Raw genomic sequence first — 18,600 nt, 5'->3', positions numbered from 1 at the left:
TGATTTTTTTATTTCAGTTTTTACCTTTTAACTTAATAAAGGTAAAATGATAATTAACTAATGAGAATCTCTTGCGCTCAGCTTCCAAGAAATTAATTTAATGATTTACTGGGACCTAGCAATAATAATTTATCTTGCCTAGGACCTGAGTGCACGTGATCCCTTTCCCTGCCTTCTGGCATCACTGATAATAATAGAGCGCCCGTTTTTCTTTTCCAAGTTGACTGTAAAAGTAAAGTCATTGTCCTTTAATACTTTGCTGTGTCCAGGGAATTTTAGGATGATTGGCATTGAGATTGTGGCATATTGACAATGGCATCGTCTCTGGTTATAGAGTTAGTGAAGCAGGCCTGGAAGATAGTTGAAGAGGGTCTGAAGCACGAAAGAACAGCCCAAGACCTGGGGAAGACGGGGGACGAGGTGAGTCCAATGTTTGCAGAAATTGTAGAACTGGCCAAGAGGCTGGATCTGCCAGCCCGTCAAATAGAGAGCCTCCAGGATATTATGAAACAAATGGGAGAAGCTCACCTTAAGTACTCCAAAATCCAGTGCTGGGATTGCTGCTGCGCGCCATGTTACAAAGCAGAACTTGACAAAGCTGATAAGGCGATTAAAGATTTCATTTCCTATCGCTTGTCGCTCCAGACGGCCTGGGCTACAATGGAAATCCTATGTCACATTGAGACAACTACTTCTGATCAGGCCTCCAGTCACAGGAAACCAGCCTTCAAGATTGATCGCGAAACATTGATCTTCCCAGAGCTCCCAATCGAGGGACTCAACAGCTTGTTGATGCAAAATTTAAGGTCCTGCCTCTTGAAGGATGATGGTGATAAGGTCTTTAACCTCACTGGTTTCGCTGGCTCCGGGAAGACCACCCTGGCCATACAGCTCTGTGTCGACCAGCAAATCCAAGGTATGATAATTTGCACTCTTTAATTTCTTTCTTCATTAATCTTACACTTTATATACATGTTGCCTTTACGAAATACCTTTAAGAAACAACAGCAGTCTATATAATCTGTATATACAATCTATATGCAGGTTTCTTCAACGGCAATGTCCACTTCAAGTCGGTAGGACCAAAGATTGAAAGCAGTGGGGAGCAATTGGCGAGTGAGCTGCGTGAGAGGAAGGGCTTGTTGGTGCTGGACAATGTTGAGCCTGGCTCAGAAGATCTGGTTGAGCAGTGTTGGAAGCAGATACCGTCAGATTCTAAGATTTTGGTGATTTCAAGAGTTGTCCTCCCAGGATTAGGCAGCCCAGTGGCGATGACGCCGCTGGGTGAGGAAGACGCCGTCATTCTCTTGCGTCACTTTGTTCGACCCATTGGCACCGCCTCTTGTAATTTGCCTGACCGCCGCATTCTCCTCCAGGTAGTAGAATGTTGCGGCGGTTCTCCGATGGCAATCAAAATGATCGGACGTGATCTGCGGGGGAAGCCTAGTGAGTTCTGGCGACAGTACTTGAGAAAATGGTCACCGTCGCAAGGTCTCTCCATTCTTGATACTCATAAAAAGTTCTTCGATCATCTCCATCAGTCCTTGCAGGATTCGGAAGAATATAAAGCCATCAGCGACTTCTTCATGGACCTCTGCTTATTCCCTAGATATCAAATCATCCCTGTTTCTGCCTTGCTTGATATGTGGGTAGAACTTTACAACCAAGACGAGGACGGAATAGATGCCATGAACGTTGTCCACAGTTTGACAGCTATGAACCTGGCCGACAGGGTGGTTCAAACGTAAGTAATTAATTCTCTGGTACATAACATCATGTGTGTGTGTGAGAGAGAGCTGTATATAGTAATAGAAATGAATACTTTTGCGCTCTAATACTATAATCTCGTTACTTGATTGAGCAGGAGAGAAGGTGGAAGTAGCAGCGATGCAGAAGACGACGTGGATAACCAATTCTTAACCCAGCATAGTATTCTCAGAGATCTGGCCAGCAGATATTCAAAAGAGCAAGCGGGCGAATTTGAGAGGAAAAGACTAATTATTGAAACAAACGGGAATGATATTCCTCGTTCCGAATGTTTTCCACAACAGCCGCTTCGAGGCATCGATGCCTTCTTATCAGTGTTGAAAGCATCAATATTGCAGCGACGGGTAGCTGCTCGTATACTATCCATAACTCCAGGTTCATTCTCTCTCTCTCTCTCTCTCTCGATTTCTCATTGTTCGCTTTTCTGTACTTGATTAATGCTATATATATATATATATATATATATTATATCCCAGATCAAAATGATACTCCAGAATTGCGCTCCATTATTCAAGGCGCTGAAGCTCAAGTTCTGGTTTTGAATCTTTGTACTCATGAGTATAGGCTGCCGGAAGTCATTAAAGAAATGAAGAACCTCAGAGTTCTCATTGTGATTAATAATGGTTTGCGGTCTACTCAGTTCGGAAACTTGAAACTGCTTGGTTTCCTAAAGGCGCTTAAAAGAATCAGATTGCAGAATGTTTCAGTTCCTTGCCTTTGGGAAATGAAGAACCTGCGCAAGTTATCACTTTACGCATGCGAGGTGAATCCGGCTTTTGAGAACAGTTCCATGAAAATCTCCGAAGCCATGCCCAATTTGGTGGAGCTGAAAATGGAGGACAGTCCAGATTTGGTGGAGCTGCCTGCTGGGTTCTGCGATATTGTCAGCCTGAAGAAGCTCAGCATCGTTAAATGCCGCTGCTTTACGACACTTCGCCAAGAGATTAGGAAGCTTAGGAACTTGGAATTCCTGAGGATTAGTTACTGTCATAATTTTAAGGAAATGCCAGAATCAGTCTCAGAGCTCCAGAGCCTAACCTTTTTGGACATCTCACACTGCCGAACCCTAGGAAAATTACCTGACGACATTGGCAACTTGCAGAGCCTAACAGATTTTTATATGTCGGATTGCCTCAAGACAGATGACTTGCCGAGCTCCATCATGAACTTGACGCGTTTACAGAAGGTGATATGCGATGAAAATACATATCGTTTCTGGGAAGTTGTCAAGATTTCCATAGATTTCGATTTGGAAGTAAAGACAGCCATTGGCATGCCTTAATAAATAAAATAGGCTCCAGAGTGAATGGGTTTGAAGGGGACGATGAGGATGAAGATTGATGCCACTGTTAATCTGTTAGTTAATGTCCGTACCTTAAGGTGTATAACTGAAAATAATACCGCCGCTATAAAGCATTCTCCTTGGTCAGTGTGTTCCACAACAGTTCATACGCTTCCGCTGGATCCATTTTCTTCAATACCAATTCAATTTCCTCGACCAACTCCACCTTGTATCATTCTTTTGGTTTTCTTAAATGCTTACGGGCTTTACTGCTGACTTTTGTTCTTACTATAAGAGTTAGTTGACTAATAATTTGAATAGATTAAGAAAACTAGTTAAATTAGTTATTTGTAATAAATATGTGTTGTCTTTCTTAAAGTATTTTTGCTAATCAAGTGTATTACCTTGAAAAAAAATAAATATGAGAGACAAAATAGATTGAGATCTTATATTTAAGAACAAAATAAAAGTTAAACAAGTTCTTATGTTAAAAACCAGAGGTAGTAATAATTTACGCATTATAGCTTAAAACCAAGGCTCTAGCTTAAATACTTGACTGTTTTCTCTGTCAAGTGTTGTTTGCCAATTAGCGCCACATTCTTTCATATTTTTTTTTATAACTATCAAATATTTGGTGTCAAGTATTTATAGATTTGTAGTAATGACAGCTAGTATAAATATACTTGGTTACCAATAGTGCATGTTGCTCTTATGCTTGAACCGGATAATGTTGATGGGATTGACTTGTAAACAAGCTTATAAATGTAAAAATTGAGCTGCGGATGAATTAAAATTTGGAGGAACAAAAGATTAAGTTTTCCTAAATTAATTGTAACTTTTATAATAAAATATTGTACCGAATGTTCGAATCGATTTTATCAATACAATGATTATATTAAGTATCCAATTTATCGATGATTAAGAGAAGTCAAAGTCTTCGATTATATAGTCAGTCACTATTCCACCTAACTGTCCAATGACTTTTGTTCAACTCGTGATTACTCAGTACAGTCTTCTCAATATAAGAGCTAGTTGACTAATTTAAGTATATTAAAAAAGTTTACTAAGCTATTTATTTGTAATAAATGAGTATTATTTTTTTTGAAATGCCCTTATTAATTATGTACCATTTGATGGAATATTTAATATGTGTAACTATTATAAGAATTATTTTTTAAAAAAATAAATAAATATAAGAAACAAAGTGGATGAGAGTTTTATATTCAAAATCAAATTAAAAGTCAAACTAGCTTTTATATCAAAGAAAGAAAATAGTATAACTTATCATACATTATTGGTTGATGAAAAATTTAGACCGGAAAATGTTACCCAAAAAAACAAAAAGAGCAGATGGGAAAAACAATTTGAAAGAGAAAGGAGTTAGACTGTTAAAGGCCGCCCTATGAAAACTTTTGTTTTTGGACAAAAACATATTATTGGAGAAGTTAAAGTTACTGTCTATTTAACTTTTTTGCCAACAAAAACAATTATTATTCTTCCCCAAAACGACAAGTGCGGGTAGCAGGTAAATGGATAGAGATCAAAGCGAGCAAAGACTAGGACCCATCATTAATTAAATAATCTTGACACATAAATTTAAGAATTGGTTGAGAAATTTTATTTGTCTTAAATATAAATGTTTTCTCATAAAGTGCTCCAAAAAATATTGTTCATGTTATAAAAAATTGGTCTTAAATATAAAATGACACCAAATGCTTAATTATTCCATAGGTGTAAAAATAAATTTAAAAGATGTGCTTTTTTTTCCTGTAGTTAAGAATATTAGCTCTCTTTTTAATAAAAGAATATTAGCGATTTAGCTCTGTTAATTCTTCGGAATAGATATATGCATTTTTTTTTAAATAAAAAAATAGCTTTTGATATCTTCCGCGTTTTTTCCGGTACTACTGGGACGAAGTCGAGCTTACAAGATAATTTGTCAAATGTGTTGACAAAGTGGACAATGGCTTATTAGATGTTGTCATCAGAATTCATAAACAAATCGTTCAAAATAAATTAATTAAAATAATGAATACATTGGCAGATCGAAGGGGGAAGGCCAAAAAACAAAAAGATATAATTATCTAATTTTTATACTCGTATTAAGAATCGGAAGTAGTATTATACGGAAAAAAAACATACATTTTAAACACGTATGTAATAATAATAGTCGTATAGCTTTCAGATATTTGTTGCATATTTTTAAATTCATAATTAAGCATTGTACATTCAATGCTATGCGAATTGAAAGTAATGAATATGCTACCTCCGATCCTATCGTTTTTATAAGATCTAAATAAATGAATTGAATCAGGTCAAAAAAAAAAAAGAATAAATGAATTGAATAGTTTAAGAAATTTGTTAATATTGTATTTCTTTTGATGTGCCCTTATTTACAATAGAGTGAATGGGAGAAATAATGAGAAATTTTTTTAAAAGAGAATATATAGGAAAACAAATGCAATTAATTCAGATAAAATTGATAAAAATACATTAAGATAATCCCAAAGTGAATATTGTGAAGTGAATGGCACTGACAATAGGCCGCTTATTCAAACGACAACTAAGAAGGGAAACAGACACCCGAAACAACCTGAGATCAAGGTTTGCCAGTTCAAATGAAGAAAGTTTGGAAGCGAAATTCAGCAAAGCCAATTTAAGCTAACATCCATGTCGGCCACATTTATGTTTGGTCTACTGGAAAAGCGAGATATGATAACTTCCCACAAGGGAGATGCATACTCATCGCATATCACCCTTTCTAACTTGTTAAAATCCATCATTGAGTCTGGCAATTCTCGTATTGGGCAACCCGCCATGTAAAGCTTTGCCAGATTCTGCATCTTACCAATATTGACTGGTAATTTTCTAAGGCTTGGGCAGTATGAGATGTCCAGACTGGTTAGGCTCTGGAGCTCTGAGATTGACTCTGGCATTTCTTCAAAATTAGCACAGTAATTAATCCTCAGTAATTCCAAATTCTCAAGCTTCCCAATCTCTTCATGTAGCCTGACAAAGTCGTGGCAACTACTTATGGTGAGGTTCTTCATGGTGACCATCTTGCAGAATCCAGTAGGCAGCTCCACCAAATCTTTACAATACTCAATGCTCAACTCTACCAGTTTTGGCATTGCTTCTGAGAAGTCAATGGAACTGTTCTCAAAAGCCTTCTTCACATCACACATGTAAAGTGATAGCTTGTGCACATTCTTCAGATCACGCAGGGAGGGAATTGAAACTTGCTGCAGTCTGATTCTTTTAAGGCTCAGTAAGGAACCAAGTAGCTCCAGGTTTCTTAGGTCAGTTTTACAAGCACCATTATTGGTGACTATAAGAACTTTCAGGTTTTCCATTTCCTTAATGAATTCTGGTAAAGTGTATTCTGCAGTCTTGAAAATATTCAAGACCAGAACCACTGTTTTGGCTGCTTGAATGCTGCACCAATGTGGAGTGATGTTTTGATCTGCATCAAATTTTCAAGATGACGAACGCTTTCTTCTTAGTTATTTAAACTTAGAGAATTTGCATAAAAACAGAATGAAAAAGAAAGGGACCTGTTGATATTGACAGGATTTTAGGAGCAACTACACTTTGTTGTTGCTTGGGCCACCATTCTGGAGGATGATTCTGACTCCCAAACATATCAATGATCAGTCTCTCTCTGTTCTCTAATGGTTCCTGTTTGCTCATATGGATGGCTAGCTCTCTGAAAAGATCATGCTGCTCGAGGAAGTAGTTATTGTAATAATCGTCCAGGTCTTCCCTTCCAACTATCCTGCTTAAACCAGAATGTGACTAGAGAATTAACAAGTCTATGAAAGAGAATAATGCAGAGCAGGCGTACTTGTACCTTCTAACTTTGATATCAGCAGCCAAATTCATGGCTACTAATTCTTGGGTGATGGCCATTGCTGGTAAGCTTGCTGGTTCATTTGGGTGATGCAGTTCAATCCACATGTCTATGAGTACAGTAATGGGGATTTTTTGATCTTCAGGGAATAACCCAAGGTCCATGAAGTAATCCCTGTGGGATTCATCCACGGAATTTTGCAGACGAGTAAGCAAATCTTCATGGGAATCAAGTATAGAGTGACCTCGCGACCATTCTAACTGCACCTCTCGAACTGCTTGAACAGAACCCTTCCTTCTCAGTTTACGACCAATGAATTCAATAGCCAAAGGTAAACCCTTGCATCCTTCAAGTACCTGCATTTTAGTGATCAGCCAAATTCCATTAGAGACTATTTGGTTCCCCTTTTGTCAAAAATATGTTCGGCTGTTATGAAAAAGCAGTTGCTCTGCTTTGAAAGCAAAATCAGTAACCTATTTCAGCACATGTATTTTTCACTTTTGTATCTTATAAATGTGAACTCATTTTAATTTTGATTCCTAAAATTTGGTTTGATTATAGTTTTGTCCTCACTTCAAGGACTAAAAACACTGTTTCAAAGATGACAAATTTTTAGAAGAACTAAAATAAAGTTAAATTTCATGAATTAAAACTACCGATTTTAAATTTCAGATAACAAAAACAAAGTGAAGTCAAATTTCAGATTGTCAAAATCATTACTTTTAAATTTGAGGAACCAAAATCAAAATCAAATCAAATTTTAAGGAATAAAAATGGTATTAAAATTTCAATGTTTCTTATTATTATTATTATTAATCAGGTATTATTGCATCATTTTTCACGGTTGATCATGAACAAAATTGGATCATAATATAATACTCCTCCGGTCTTTAATATAAAACCCATTTAACTAATTTGATTTGATTAAGGATGTTAGGTAATTTAGTTAATTATAAGAAATGTGACATATTTTTTCTAAAATACCATAATCATCTTTTTTAATATTCCATCTTCCTCTTTTACTTGATTATGGTTGAGGGAGTAGCCATAAGGGTAATTTAGAGAAAATTAATAAATATGATAAATGGGTCTTATATTTAGGATCAAAACCAATTCAATAATTAGGTCTTATATTAAGGACCGGAAGAGTACTTTATTATGTGCAATTACAACTTGCTAAATCTACAACACTTGCCTAATAGACGTTTGACCTCCATTATAAATTGAAACTTCTTTATTGGGTTGAATACTTTTGCCATTCAACCTTACTTTATTTACGAGGTTGGCCGTAGACTTCTTTATCTCAAGTGATTTATGTAGAAAATTAGGAAGTATATAAATGCATGTCACCTGGAGGAGAATTTCACTTGTAGCTTGGTCATCAAAGTCGATGTCACCCGATTGAAGGAAGTGACGGAGCAGTTTTTCTGCATCTTTGTCGCTGAGCAGTTTCATGAGGTGTCGGCTTCCAGCTGCTTTCATCTCGGTTCTTGAAGTCACCAGAATTCTCGAATCTTTGTGTTTCAGACTCATCATTTCAACAATATCTTCTGTGCGAGGCCACACGTCGTCCAATACCAACAGTACTGGATTTTCCCCATATTTAGGCAGCTCGTGATCCCGCAACTTCTTCACTGCTTCCTCCACTTCAATCTGTGAACCCAGAGTCTCAAAGAAGATATTTTTCTTGAATTTACCTGCCAAACCAGACAACAAGACGACAACTACAGAACATGATGATTGTGATCAATAGTACAAACATGGGAGACTACCTTGGACTTGAGGATCACGACAGAGCTTTTGAGCCATAGTGGTCTTCCCGGATCCTGGCATACCATACAAGTTTATAACTTGCTCTTTACCAGTAAGCAGGTTCTTCCTCAACTCTTGCATCGAATCTCCATCCAATCCCACCGTAAATTTGGGGAATCTCTCATCAAGAGGATCCGCGAATCTATATGCGTAATTGGTCCGGCGTCCAAGGCTGGGAGGACCTTTCGAACTCAGCACAGAGAGGATTTTCGTCAGAAGATGAAACATGTGAATTTGTGTCTGAGCAGAGGCGAACCTTTCCAAGTCGGCCGCCTCTTTTTCAAGTTTCTGCTGATACCATGGCGCAAGCACGCAATTCCACCAATGGATTTTGTGCTTTCCAATGGCCTCGGCGTTTTTGGCCAATAGCTTCTTCAGTTTCTGCACATGTTTCAGTTGAATGGGGAGATCAAGCCGCGTCAAGGAATCCTCGATCCTTTCAACCACTGGACTCAAATCGTTGACGGTTGCCTCCAGACTTTCGCGAGTGCCATTGTATTCTAGGCCTCTTGTCACTATAGCCACACCATCTTTCGCTAAATCCCAAGCAAGCGAAGCGTAGTCTACCATTAGTGACGAGCTTGGTTTCTGCAAGTTTCAATCTTGATTTGCCCGTGAATGGGAGTCTTTGCAAAGTTTGAGTTATAAAAAACGAAGACGACAGAGTCTTGAAGCAGACCCAGCAAAGTCAATTTGGTATGTGCGTGATGATAGAGCCCGAAAATTCCACGAAATCATAACATTGTTTCTAATTTTCCACGACCATTGAATGCAGAGTCAAAACGGAAATTAATTAATATATGACTAGTTGTAGTTTTTTAATCTGATATTCATTGTTTTTTAAAAAAAATTGCAAAAAAAATCTTAGAAATAGAAATATTGTAAATAAGGACTCTTTATAACATCAGTATTAATTTTGGCAACAATTGATAAGTTAATGACAACAATTTTTGTGAAGTGGTTCCTCTATGCTATTTTTTAATTTCCAAAATTTGTTTTGCAATTTTTTTTCTCTTTTTCCATTGTATTGTTTTTTATGCTTTCCTTTATGTGTATTAATTTACACGTACTCACAGTGGGTTAATTTGTAAGAGATATGGCGGTAAGTGACTCTGACTCATAATGTATTGGGATTAATTTTGATACGTGGAACTAAATAAAATTAAAATTAATCATATTACAAGTTATATATGTAAGAAGATGATTTCGTGCACAATAAATTTTTATTTTTTACTTTGATAATAAATAGATATTATTTCGTTATTTTATTTTTGAAATTTTTTTTGTATTTTGTGAAAATTAAATGTGGTTTAATTAATATTTACATCACTTTTAATTAACAAAGTATGAGTATAAAAATTAATACTTGTAATTTAAAAAATATAACCGCGAAAGAATTAATTTTACGACCAAGACGAGGACGGAATAGAATCAGATGCCGCACGCCGTCCACCGTTTGACAGCTATGAACTTGGCCGACAGGGTGGTTCAAACGCAAGTAATATTCTTTAGTACATAACATCATATAAATATATATATATATATATATATATATATTTTTTCTTAACACTTAACACTTAGTTGACTAATTTAAAAAATTTACTTAAATTAGTTATTTGTAATAAATAGATGTTATTTTTTTAAAATATTCTTATTAATTATGTGTGTTTAAACTATAAATTGATAGTATCGCTTTAAACATATTTGAGTTAAGAATCAAAAGTGATATACTACTTTTGGTCCTTAATATAAGAGCTAGTTAACTAATTTGAATAGATTGAGAAAATTAGTTAAGTAAATTATTTCTAATAAATAGCTGTTAATTTTTCTAAAATATCGTTACTAATCAAATATATTAGTTAGAACTACTATTATTATAAAAATTATTTAAATAAATAAATAAATATAAAAGATAAAATATATTAGAATCTCATATTTAAAATAAAATATAAAATAAAATAAAATAAAGTAGTATACAGTACTCGTTGGGTTTCAAATGTAAGGCCCATGCACAAAGTGGGTCCTACGTTTTGAACCGGAGGAATAATACAAATGAATACTTTTTGCGCTCTAATAATCTTGTCACTTGGTTGAGCAATAGATGAAGCGGAGATGGCAGCGATGCTGAAAACGACGAGGGTAACCAATTCCTAGGCCAGCATAGTATTCTCAGAGATCTGGCCAACAGATATTCAAGAGAGCAAGCGGCCGAATTTGAGCTGAAAATTGAGGACAGTCCAGATTCGGTGGAGCTGCCTGCTGGGTTCTGCGATACTGTCAGCCTGAAGAAGCTCGGCATCGTCAAATGACGCTGCTTTACGACACTTCCCCAAGAGACCAGGAAGCTTAGGAACTGTGTCATTGTCTTCAAGTCAAAGGTAGTCTCTTATGTTTGTCCCATCGATTACAGTCATCATGTTGATATTTTATGCATTCACTTAGTTTCCTCTATTCATGTTCGTCTAACATCATCCCTGAAACTGGGACTTTCGACAAACATTCCTTCTTGTTTGGTGTGGCAGGTAAATTCAAGAAACATATCATCTTTGGGATGTTGGGTTCACAGATTCCGGTCGATGAAGCAATCAACATGTTGCAGGATCAGCTGTCTGAATATGAGGAAAATCCACTACTGCTGGTGTTGGATGATGCGGGCCTCACTCAGAAAACTCTGTTGAAATGATGAATCTAAGATCAGCAGATTCTAAAATTTTGGTGATGTCAAGGGAAACCTTTTGAAGCATTTCAAAAGGTGCAGTTAGAATGGTCGCGGGGTCACTCCATTCTTGATTCCCATGAAGACTTATTTGCTCGTCTCCAGAATTCTGTAGATAAATCCATCAGAGTATTCTATGGACCTTGGGTTATCTCCTCGAGATCAAGGAATCCCCATTACTGCATTGATGGACATGTGGATTGAACTGCTTGACCCAGATGAACCAGGAAGCTTAGCTGCAATGCTCACCATCCAAGAATTAATAACCATGAATTTGGCTGCCGATATCAAATTTAGAAGTAGAAGTACGCTACTCTGCATTCCTTTTCAGTACTTGTTAATTATATGTAAAATTAATAAAAATATATATAATGTTCACATAATTCCAAACGGATAAAAAGATAAGAGGAAATATTGTTTTCAATATGGTTCATGTATTTTAAAAATTTGAGCCTTTGGTATTGATGAAATTTAATGAAAAGTACTAAATTAATTTTTTTTTTTTACATTATGTGTTAAGGTTGAAATTAAAATTAAGTCGTAACCGCGTATGGTTTCTGAAACGGAACTTGGAAATTTTCCAATGGAACTCATTACCTCATACGATTACACCATCATTCCATTCTCGCAATAAAGTTTCTGAATTTATTGCGCATGAACTTTCACTCTAGACCTTGAATCTTAAAATTCTCGATTATTTTTTTCTGGGAAAAACCAGTTTGGATGAGCACCATAATCTCATCGGATCTGAATCATTCATATCTCATTTGGATGGTCCAGATTTGATTTTTTTATTTTTATTTATTCAAAATAATTATTTTAATTTGTATAGGATTTAAAATAGTAATGATCTCTTAACTAATATTTTTTTAAAAAATAATTTTTTCTATTTAAAAATAATTTATTAAAAATTTTAAATCTGAACCGTTCAAATCAAATATAGACGGTTCATGTCTGATAAGCTTAGAGTGCTTATCTAACTGGTTCGGGGGTGGGTGGATTATATATTCCATTGTACACAAATATCTCATAAACACCTTGCATCACACCATTTATATATTCCAGAATACACAAATATCTCGTAGTTTTCAAGAAATACACAATTGTATTACAACTTTGCGGCATAAGTCGCTTATTCAAACGACAACTAAGAAACGAAACAAACATCCGAAACAGCCTGAGATCGAGGTTCGCCAATCCAAATGAAGAAAGTTTAATTTGGAAGCGAAATTCAACAAAGCCAATTTAAGCTAACATCCCTATCGGCCATATTTATGTTCAGTCTGGAAAAGCGAGAGCTGATAGCTTCCCACAAGGGAAATGCATCCTCATCACATATCACCCTTTCTAACTTGTTAAAATCCATCACTGAGTCTGGCAATTCTCGTATTGGGCAACCCGTCATGTAAAGCTTTGTCAGATTCTGCATCTTACCAATCTTGTCTGGTAATTTTCTAAGGGTTCGGCAGTATGAGATGTCCAGAATGGTTAGGCTTTGGAGCTCTGAGATTGATTCTGGCATTTCTTCAAAATTCGCACAGTTATTAATCCTAAGTAATTCCAAATTCCCAAGTTTCCCAATCTCTTCATGTAGCCTGATAAACTTGTTGCAACCACTTATGGTGAGGTTCTTCATGATGACGATATTGCAGAGCCCAGTAGGCAGCTTCACCAAATCTTCACAATACTCGATGCTCAAGTCTTCCAGTTTTGGCATTGCTTCTGACAAGTCAATGGAACTGTTCTCAAAAGCCTCCTTCACATCACACATGTAAAGTGATAGCTTGTGCACATTCTTCAGATCACACAGGGAGGGAATTGAAACTTGCTGCAGTCTGATTCTTTTAAGGCTCAGTAAGGAACCAAGCGGCTCCAGGCTTCTTAGGTCAGTTTTGCAACGTTTATAATTGGTGACTATAAGAACTTTCAGGTTTTCCATTTCGTTTATGAATTCTGGTAAAGTGTATTCTGCAGTCTTAAGATTTAAGATCAGAACCACAGTACCGGCTGCTTGAATGTTGCACCAATCTGGAGTCATGTTTTGATCTGCATCAAATTTGGAAGATGATGAGCGCTCTCTTCTTGCTTATTTTAACTTGTAACTGAGTAAATTTGCATGAGAACCAAAAAAAATAAAAAAGGGGGAACCTGTTGATATTGACAGGATAGTAGGAGCAACTACACGCTGTTGTTGCTCGGGCCACCATTCTGGAGGATTAGTCTGATTCCCAAACATATCAATGATCAGCCTCTCTCTGCTCTCCAATGGTCCCTGTTTGCTCATATGGATGGCTAGCTCTCTGAAAAGATCATGCTGCTCAAGGAAGTAGTTATTGTAATAATCGTCCAGGTCTTCCCTTCCAACCATCCTGCTCAAACCAGAACGTAACAAGAGATTTAACAAGTCTAGAAAAGAGAATAATGCAGAGTAGGCGTACTTGTACCTTCTAACTTTGATATCAGCAGCCAAATTCATGGCTATTAATTCTTGGGTGATGGCCATTGCAGGCAAGCTTGCTGGTTCATTGAGGTGATGCAGTTCACTCCACATGTCTATGAGTACAGTAATGGGGATTTTTTCATCTTCAGGGAATAACCCAAGGTCCATGAAGTATTCCCTGTGGGATTCATCCACTGAATCCTGGAGACGAGCAAGCAAATCTTGATGGGAATCAAGTATAGAGTGACCTTGCGACCATTTTGACTGCACCTGTCGAAGTGCCTGAACAGTACCCTTCCCTCGCAGTTCATGACCAACGGATTTAATAGCCAAAGGCAAACCCTTGCATCGTTCAAGTACCTGCATTTGAGTGATCAGCCAAATTCCATTTGAGACTTCTTGGATCCCCTTTTGTCAAAAATACGTTCGGCTGTTGTGAAGAGGCATTTGCTCTGCTTAGTGGGCCGTATTTAGGAATTTTGGGGCCTTAAAGCAAAATCCGTCACTTGCTTCAACACATGCATTTTTCACTTTTGTATTTTATAAATAGGTTAATATTATTTTTAGTTTCTAAAATTTGGCCTCATTTTTATTTTTATTCCTGAAATTTAGCTTCATTACAGTTTTGTCCTAACTTCAGGGACTAAAAACATTATTTCAGGGATCACAAATCTACAGGAGAACCAAAATAAAGTAAAATGTCATAAATTAAAATCACTGATTTTAAATTTTAGGGAACAAAACGAAAATAAGATTAAATTTCAGATACTAAAATCACTAATTTTAAATTTGAAGGATTAGAATCAAAACGAGCTCAAATTTTAAGTAATAAAAGTGGTATTAACCCTTTATAAATTAAATAAAATTTCAGTGTTTCTTTATTATTACTATTACTATTATTATTATTATTATGAATCATGTATTTTTGCATCGTTTTTCAGGGTCGATCATGAACAAAATTGCATCATAATATATTATTTTATTATGTGTAATTACAACTTGCAAAATCTACAACACTTGCATAACAGACATCTGACGTCTATTATAAATTAAAAGCTAAAATATATTTTTAGTCTTTTAATTTTACATAAAATTTTATTTTGGTTTTTTAACTTTAAAAAGTAAATTTTTGGTCACCTAATCCTAAAGTTGTTAAAATGATGATATTGAGTTCTTGAATGCTAATAAAATATTACTAAATATTAACATATTAAGTTTAATATTCAAACAACCATAATTGTTAAAAAAGAATTATCATTTAAGCTAATAATTTTGGGATTAAAGGACTAAAAGTACACCTTTTAAAGTTAAGGAACCAAACTGAAACTTTACATAAAATTAAAGGACTAAATATATACTTTAACCTAAATTGAAACTTCTTTGTTGGGTTGACGGACGTGATCATGAAATTGCATCGTGGCGTGCCTCTTAACTCCTAGCAAAACACTTCATGAATACTTTTGCCGTTCAACCTTACCTTATTTGCGAGGTAGGTAGACTTCTTTTTTTTTTTTTTTTACACTCATCGTATCTTATAAGTGACGTACTATTAACATGTTTAGAATATGTTATACGTAATTTTTTAATCGTGATTTACGGAATACAAAGTAAATATGTAAAAAAAAGTTGTCTCAGTTTACACAAAAAGTGCTTATATATAAGTGATTTCAATCGTGATGACAAATAGAGTTTATATCTGGCTCTTAATGTAAAAATTAATTTAATTTTTAATTTAATTTTAAATATAAGACTTAATCATTCATATTTATTCATTTTAAAATAATTCCTATGATAGTTGTATATGTTAAAAATTTTATCAAATGATAATTTTAATCAATACACATGATTAACAAATATATCTATAACCATTTATTACAAATAATTAAGTTAATTTTTTAATCTATTTTAATTAGTCAATTAATTTTTATATCATCACAGGCAATATATAGAAAATTAGGAAGAATATAAATGTCACCTCGAGGAGAATTTGACGTGTGTCTGGGTCAAGGTCGATGTCACTCGATGGAAGGAAGTGACGGAGCAGTTTTTCTGCATCTTCGTCGCTGAGTAGTTTCATGAGGCATCGGCTTCCAGCTGCTTTCATTTCAGTTCTTGAAGTCACCAGAATTCTCGAATCTTTGTGTTTCAGACTTATCATTTCAACAATATTTTCTGTGCGAGGCCACACGTCGTCCAATACCAACAGCACTGGATTTTCGCCATATTTAGCCAGCCCATGATCCCGCAACTTCTGGATTGCTTCATCCACTTCAATCTGTGAACCCAGCGTCTCAAAGAAGATATTTTTCTTGAATTTACCTGCCAAACCAGACAACAAGACGACAACTACAGAACATGATGATTGTGATCAATAGTACAAACATGGGAGACTACCTTGGACTTGAGGATCACGACAGAGCTTTTGAGCCATTGTGGTCTTCCCGGATCCCGGCATACCATACAAGTTTATTACTTGCTCTTTACCAGTAAGCAGGTTCTTCTTCAACTCTTGCATAGAATCTCCATCCAATCCCACTGTAAATTTCGGGAATCTCTCATCAAGAGGATCCGCGAATTTATGTGCGTAGTTGGTCGGGGGTGCGAGGCTAGGAGGACCTTTGGAACTCAGCACAGAGAGGATTTCCGTGAGAAGATGAAAGATGTGAATTTGTGTCTGAACAGAGGCGAACCTTTCTAAGTTGGCCCCTTCTTTTTGAAGTTTCTGCTGATACCATGGCGCAAGCACGCAATTCCACCAATGGATTTTGAGCTTTCCAATGGCCTCTGTGTTTTTTGCCAATAGCTTCTTCAGTTCCTGGACATGTTTGAGTCCAATTGGGAGATCAAGCCGCTTCAAGGAATCCTCGATCCCTTCAACCACTGGACTCAAATCTGTGACGGTTGCCTCCAGACTTTCGCGAGTGCTATTGTATTCTAGGCCTCTTGTCACTATAGCCACACCATCTTTCGCTAAATCCCAAGCAAGCGAAACATAGTCTGCCATTAGTGACGAGCTCTGTTTCTGCAAGTTTCAGTCTTGATTTACCAGTGAATGGGAGTCTTTGCAAGGTTTGAGTTAATAAAAAACGAAGACGACATAGTCTTGGAGTAGACCCGGCAAAGTCAATTACTTGGTGTGTGCGTGATAATAGAGCCCGAAAATTCCACGAAATCACACTCTTGTTTCTAATTTTCCATGACCATTGAACGAAGAAACGTCAAAAAGGAAATTTTTTTTTAATTTTATCGGTTTTTATGGTTTCCTTTCATATGTATTAATTTATATACTCACAGTGGATTAATTTATAAGAGATATGGCGGTAATGATTAATAATGTGACTCTCATTGGTAATGGATTGGGATTGATTTTTGTACATGGAACTAAATAAAATTAAAATTAATCATATTAAAATTATATATGTAAGAAAATGATTACGTGCAAAATAATTTTTTATTTTTTATTTTAATAATAAACAGATATTATTTCAGTATCTCACTTTTGAAAAAAATATTTTGTATTTTGCGAAAACTTAAAAGAAAAATTATCATCTTTGAGAGGTTGGGTTCATAGATTCAGGTCGACGAAGCAATGAACATGTTGCAGGATCAGCTTTCACTTATTTTATGGACCTTGGGTTATTTCCTGAAGATCAAAGAATCCCCATTGCTGCATTGTAGACATGTGGATTGAACTGTTTGACCCAGATGAACCAGGAAGCTTATCTGCAATGCTCACCATCCGAGAATTAATAGCCATGAATTTGGCTGCCGGCATCAAAGTTAGAAGGTAGGAGTACATGACTGTGCATTCTTTTTCATGATCAAACAAAAACCATTAGAGAGCAGAAGGAGACTAATCATTGACATGTTTGGGAATTAGAATCATCCTCCGAAATGGTGGCCCAAGCAACAACAAAGCCTAACTGCTCCTCCTATCCTGTCAACCACAAACCTGAAAGTTCTTATAGTCACCAATTATGGTGGCTGTAAAACTGACTTAAGAAACCTGAAGCTACTTTCCTTATTAAGCCTTAAAAGAATCAGATTGCAGCAAGTTTCAATTCCCTCCTTGTGTGATCTGAAGAATGTGCACAAGCTATCACTTTACATGTGTGATGTGGAGGAGGCTTTTGAGAACAGTTCCATTGACTTCTCAGAAGCAATGCCAAAGCTGGAAGATTTGAGCATCGAGTATTGTGAAGATGTGATGAAGCTGCCTACTGGGCTCTGCAATATCGTCACCATGAAGAACCTCACCGTAAGTAGTTGCAACAAGTTTATCAGACTGCCCGAAGGAAACGGGAAGCTTGAGAATTTGGAATTACTGAGGATTATTTACTGAGTTGATTTTGAAGAAATGCCAGAATTAATCACAAAGCTGAAGAATCTAAACCTTAAAAAGTTACCAGACAAGATTGGTGAGCTGCAGAAGCAGAATCTAACGAAGCCTTACATGACAGGTTACCCAATATGAGAATTGCCAGAATCAGTGATGGATTTTAACAAGTTAGAGAATGTGATATGCGATGACTATGCATTTCCCTTATGGGAAGTCATCATTACTTGCGTTTCCAGACTGAACATCAAGATGGCCGACATCGATGTTAGCTTAAATTGGCTTTCATGAACTTGGCTTCCAAGGTTTCTTCATTTGAATAGACAAAAACCTCTCAGGTTGGTCTGGATGTTTGTTTAGCTTTCTTAGTTGTCTTTTGACTAATTGACTTGTGCAG

The 18,600-nt window shown here is 36.1% G+C and overlaps 3 protein-coding genes across 5 annotated transcripts; 1 reads left to right on the top strand and 2 right to left on the bottom strand.

Moving 5' to 3' along the window:
- Positions 1 to 276: 276 nt before the first annotated feature.
- On the top strand, positions 277 to 3,286 carry LOC114715604 (putative disease resistance protein At5g47280). 2 transcript variants are annotated; one of them, XM_028900461.1, is made up of 4 exons: positions 277 to 916; positions 1,045 to 1,744; positions 1,865 to 2,142; positions 2,244 to 3,286. In XM_028900461.1, the coding sequence occupies exons 1-4, from the start codon at positions 313 to 315 to the stop codon at positions 3,047 to 3,049; spliced, it is 2,388 nt and encodes a 795-aa protein (XP_028756294.1). In that variant the 5' UTR covers positions 277 to 312; the 3' UTR covers positions 3,050 to 3,286. The 2 variants fall into 2 exon arrangements, with proteins under 2 accessions (XP_028756294.1, XP_028756295.1); XM_028900462.1 differs by having other exon boundaries at positions 2,332 to 2,438.
- Positions 3,287 to 5,542: 2,256 nt separating this feature from the next.
- LOC114715613 (putative disease resistance protein At5g47280) lies at positions 5,543 to 9,337 on the bottom strand. 2 transcript variants are annotated; one of them, XM_028900473.1, is made up of 6 exons: positions 8,672 to 9,337; positions 8,250 to 8,596; positions 6,900 to 7,255; positions 6,604 to 6,824; positions 5,898 to 6,512; positions 5,723 to 5,806 (listed from the first exon to the last, which is right to left on the bottom strand). In XM_028900473.1, the coding sequence occupies exons 1-6, from the start codon at positions 9,279 to 9,281 to the stop codon at positions 5,802 to 5,804; spliced, it is 2,154 nt and encodes a 717-aa protein (XP_028756306.1). In that variant the 5' UTR covers positions 9,282 to 9,337; the 3' UTR covers positions 5,723 to 5,801. The 2 variants fall into 2 exon arrangements, with proteins under 2 accessions (XP_028756305.1, XP_028756306.1); XM_028900472.1 differs by having other exon boundaries at positions 5,543 to 6,512.
- A 3,053-nt stretch (positions 9,338 to 12,390) lies between these two features.
- Positions 12,391 to 17,061, bottom strand: LOC114715615 (probable disease resistance protein At5g66890). Its single transcript, XM_028900474.1, has 5 exons — positions 16,262 to 17,061; positions 15,843 to 16,186; positions 13,872 to 14,227; positions 13,576 to 13,796; positions 12,391 to 13,473 (listed from the first exon to the last, which is right to left on the bottom strand). The coding sequence occupies exons 1-5, from the start codon at positions 16,869 to 16,871 to the stop codon at positions 12,659 to 12,661; spliced, it is 2,346 nt and encodes a 781-aa protein (XP_028756307.1). The 5' UTR covers positions 16,872 to 17,061; the 3' UTR covers positions 12,391 to 12,658.
- Between the last annotated feature and the right edge of the window lie 1,539 nt (positions 17,062 to 18,600).

This window comes from Neltuma alba, unplaced genomic scaffold (genome assembly GCF_004799145.2).
Source record: "Neltuma alba isolate B1F8T4 unplaced genomic scaffold, ASM479914v2 tig00011601_pilon, whole genome shotgun sequence".
In the NCBI taxonomy this organism is placed as follows: domain Eukaryota; kingdom Viridiplantae; phylum Streptophyta; class Magnoliopsida; order Fabales; family Fabaceae; genus Neltuma; species Neltuma alba.
Note: the sequence above shows the minus strand (reverse complement) of the source record. Positions and strands in the feature narration are given on the sequence as shown.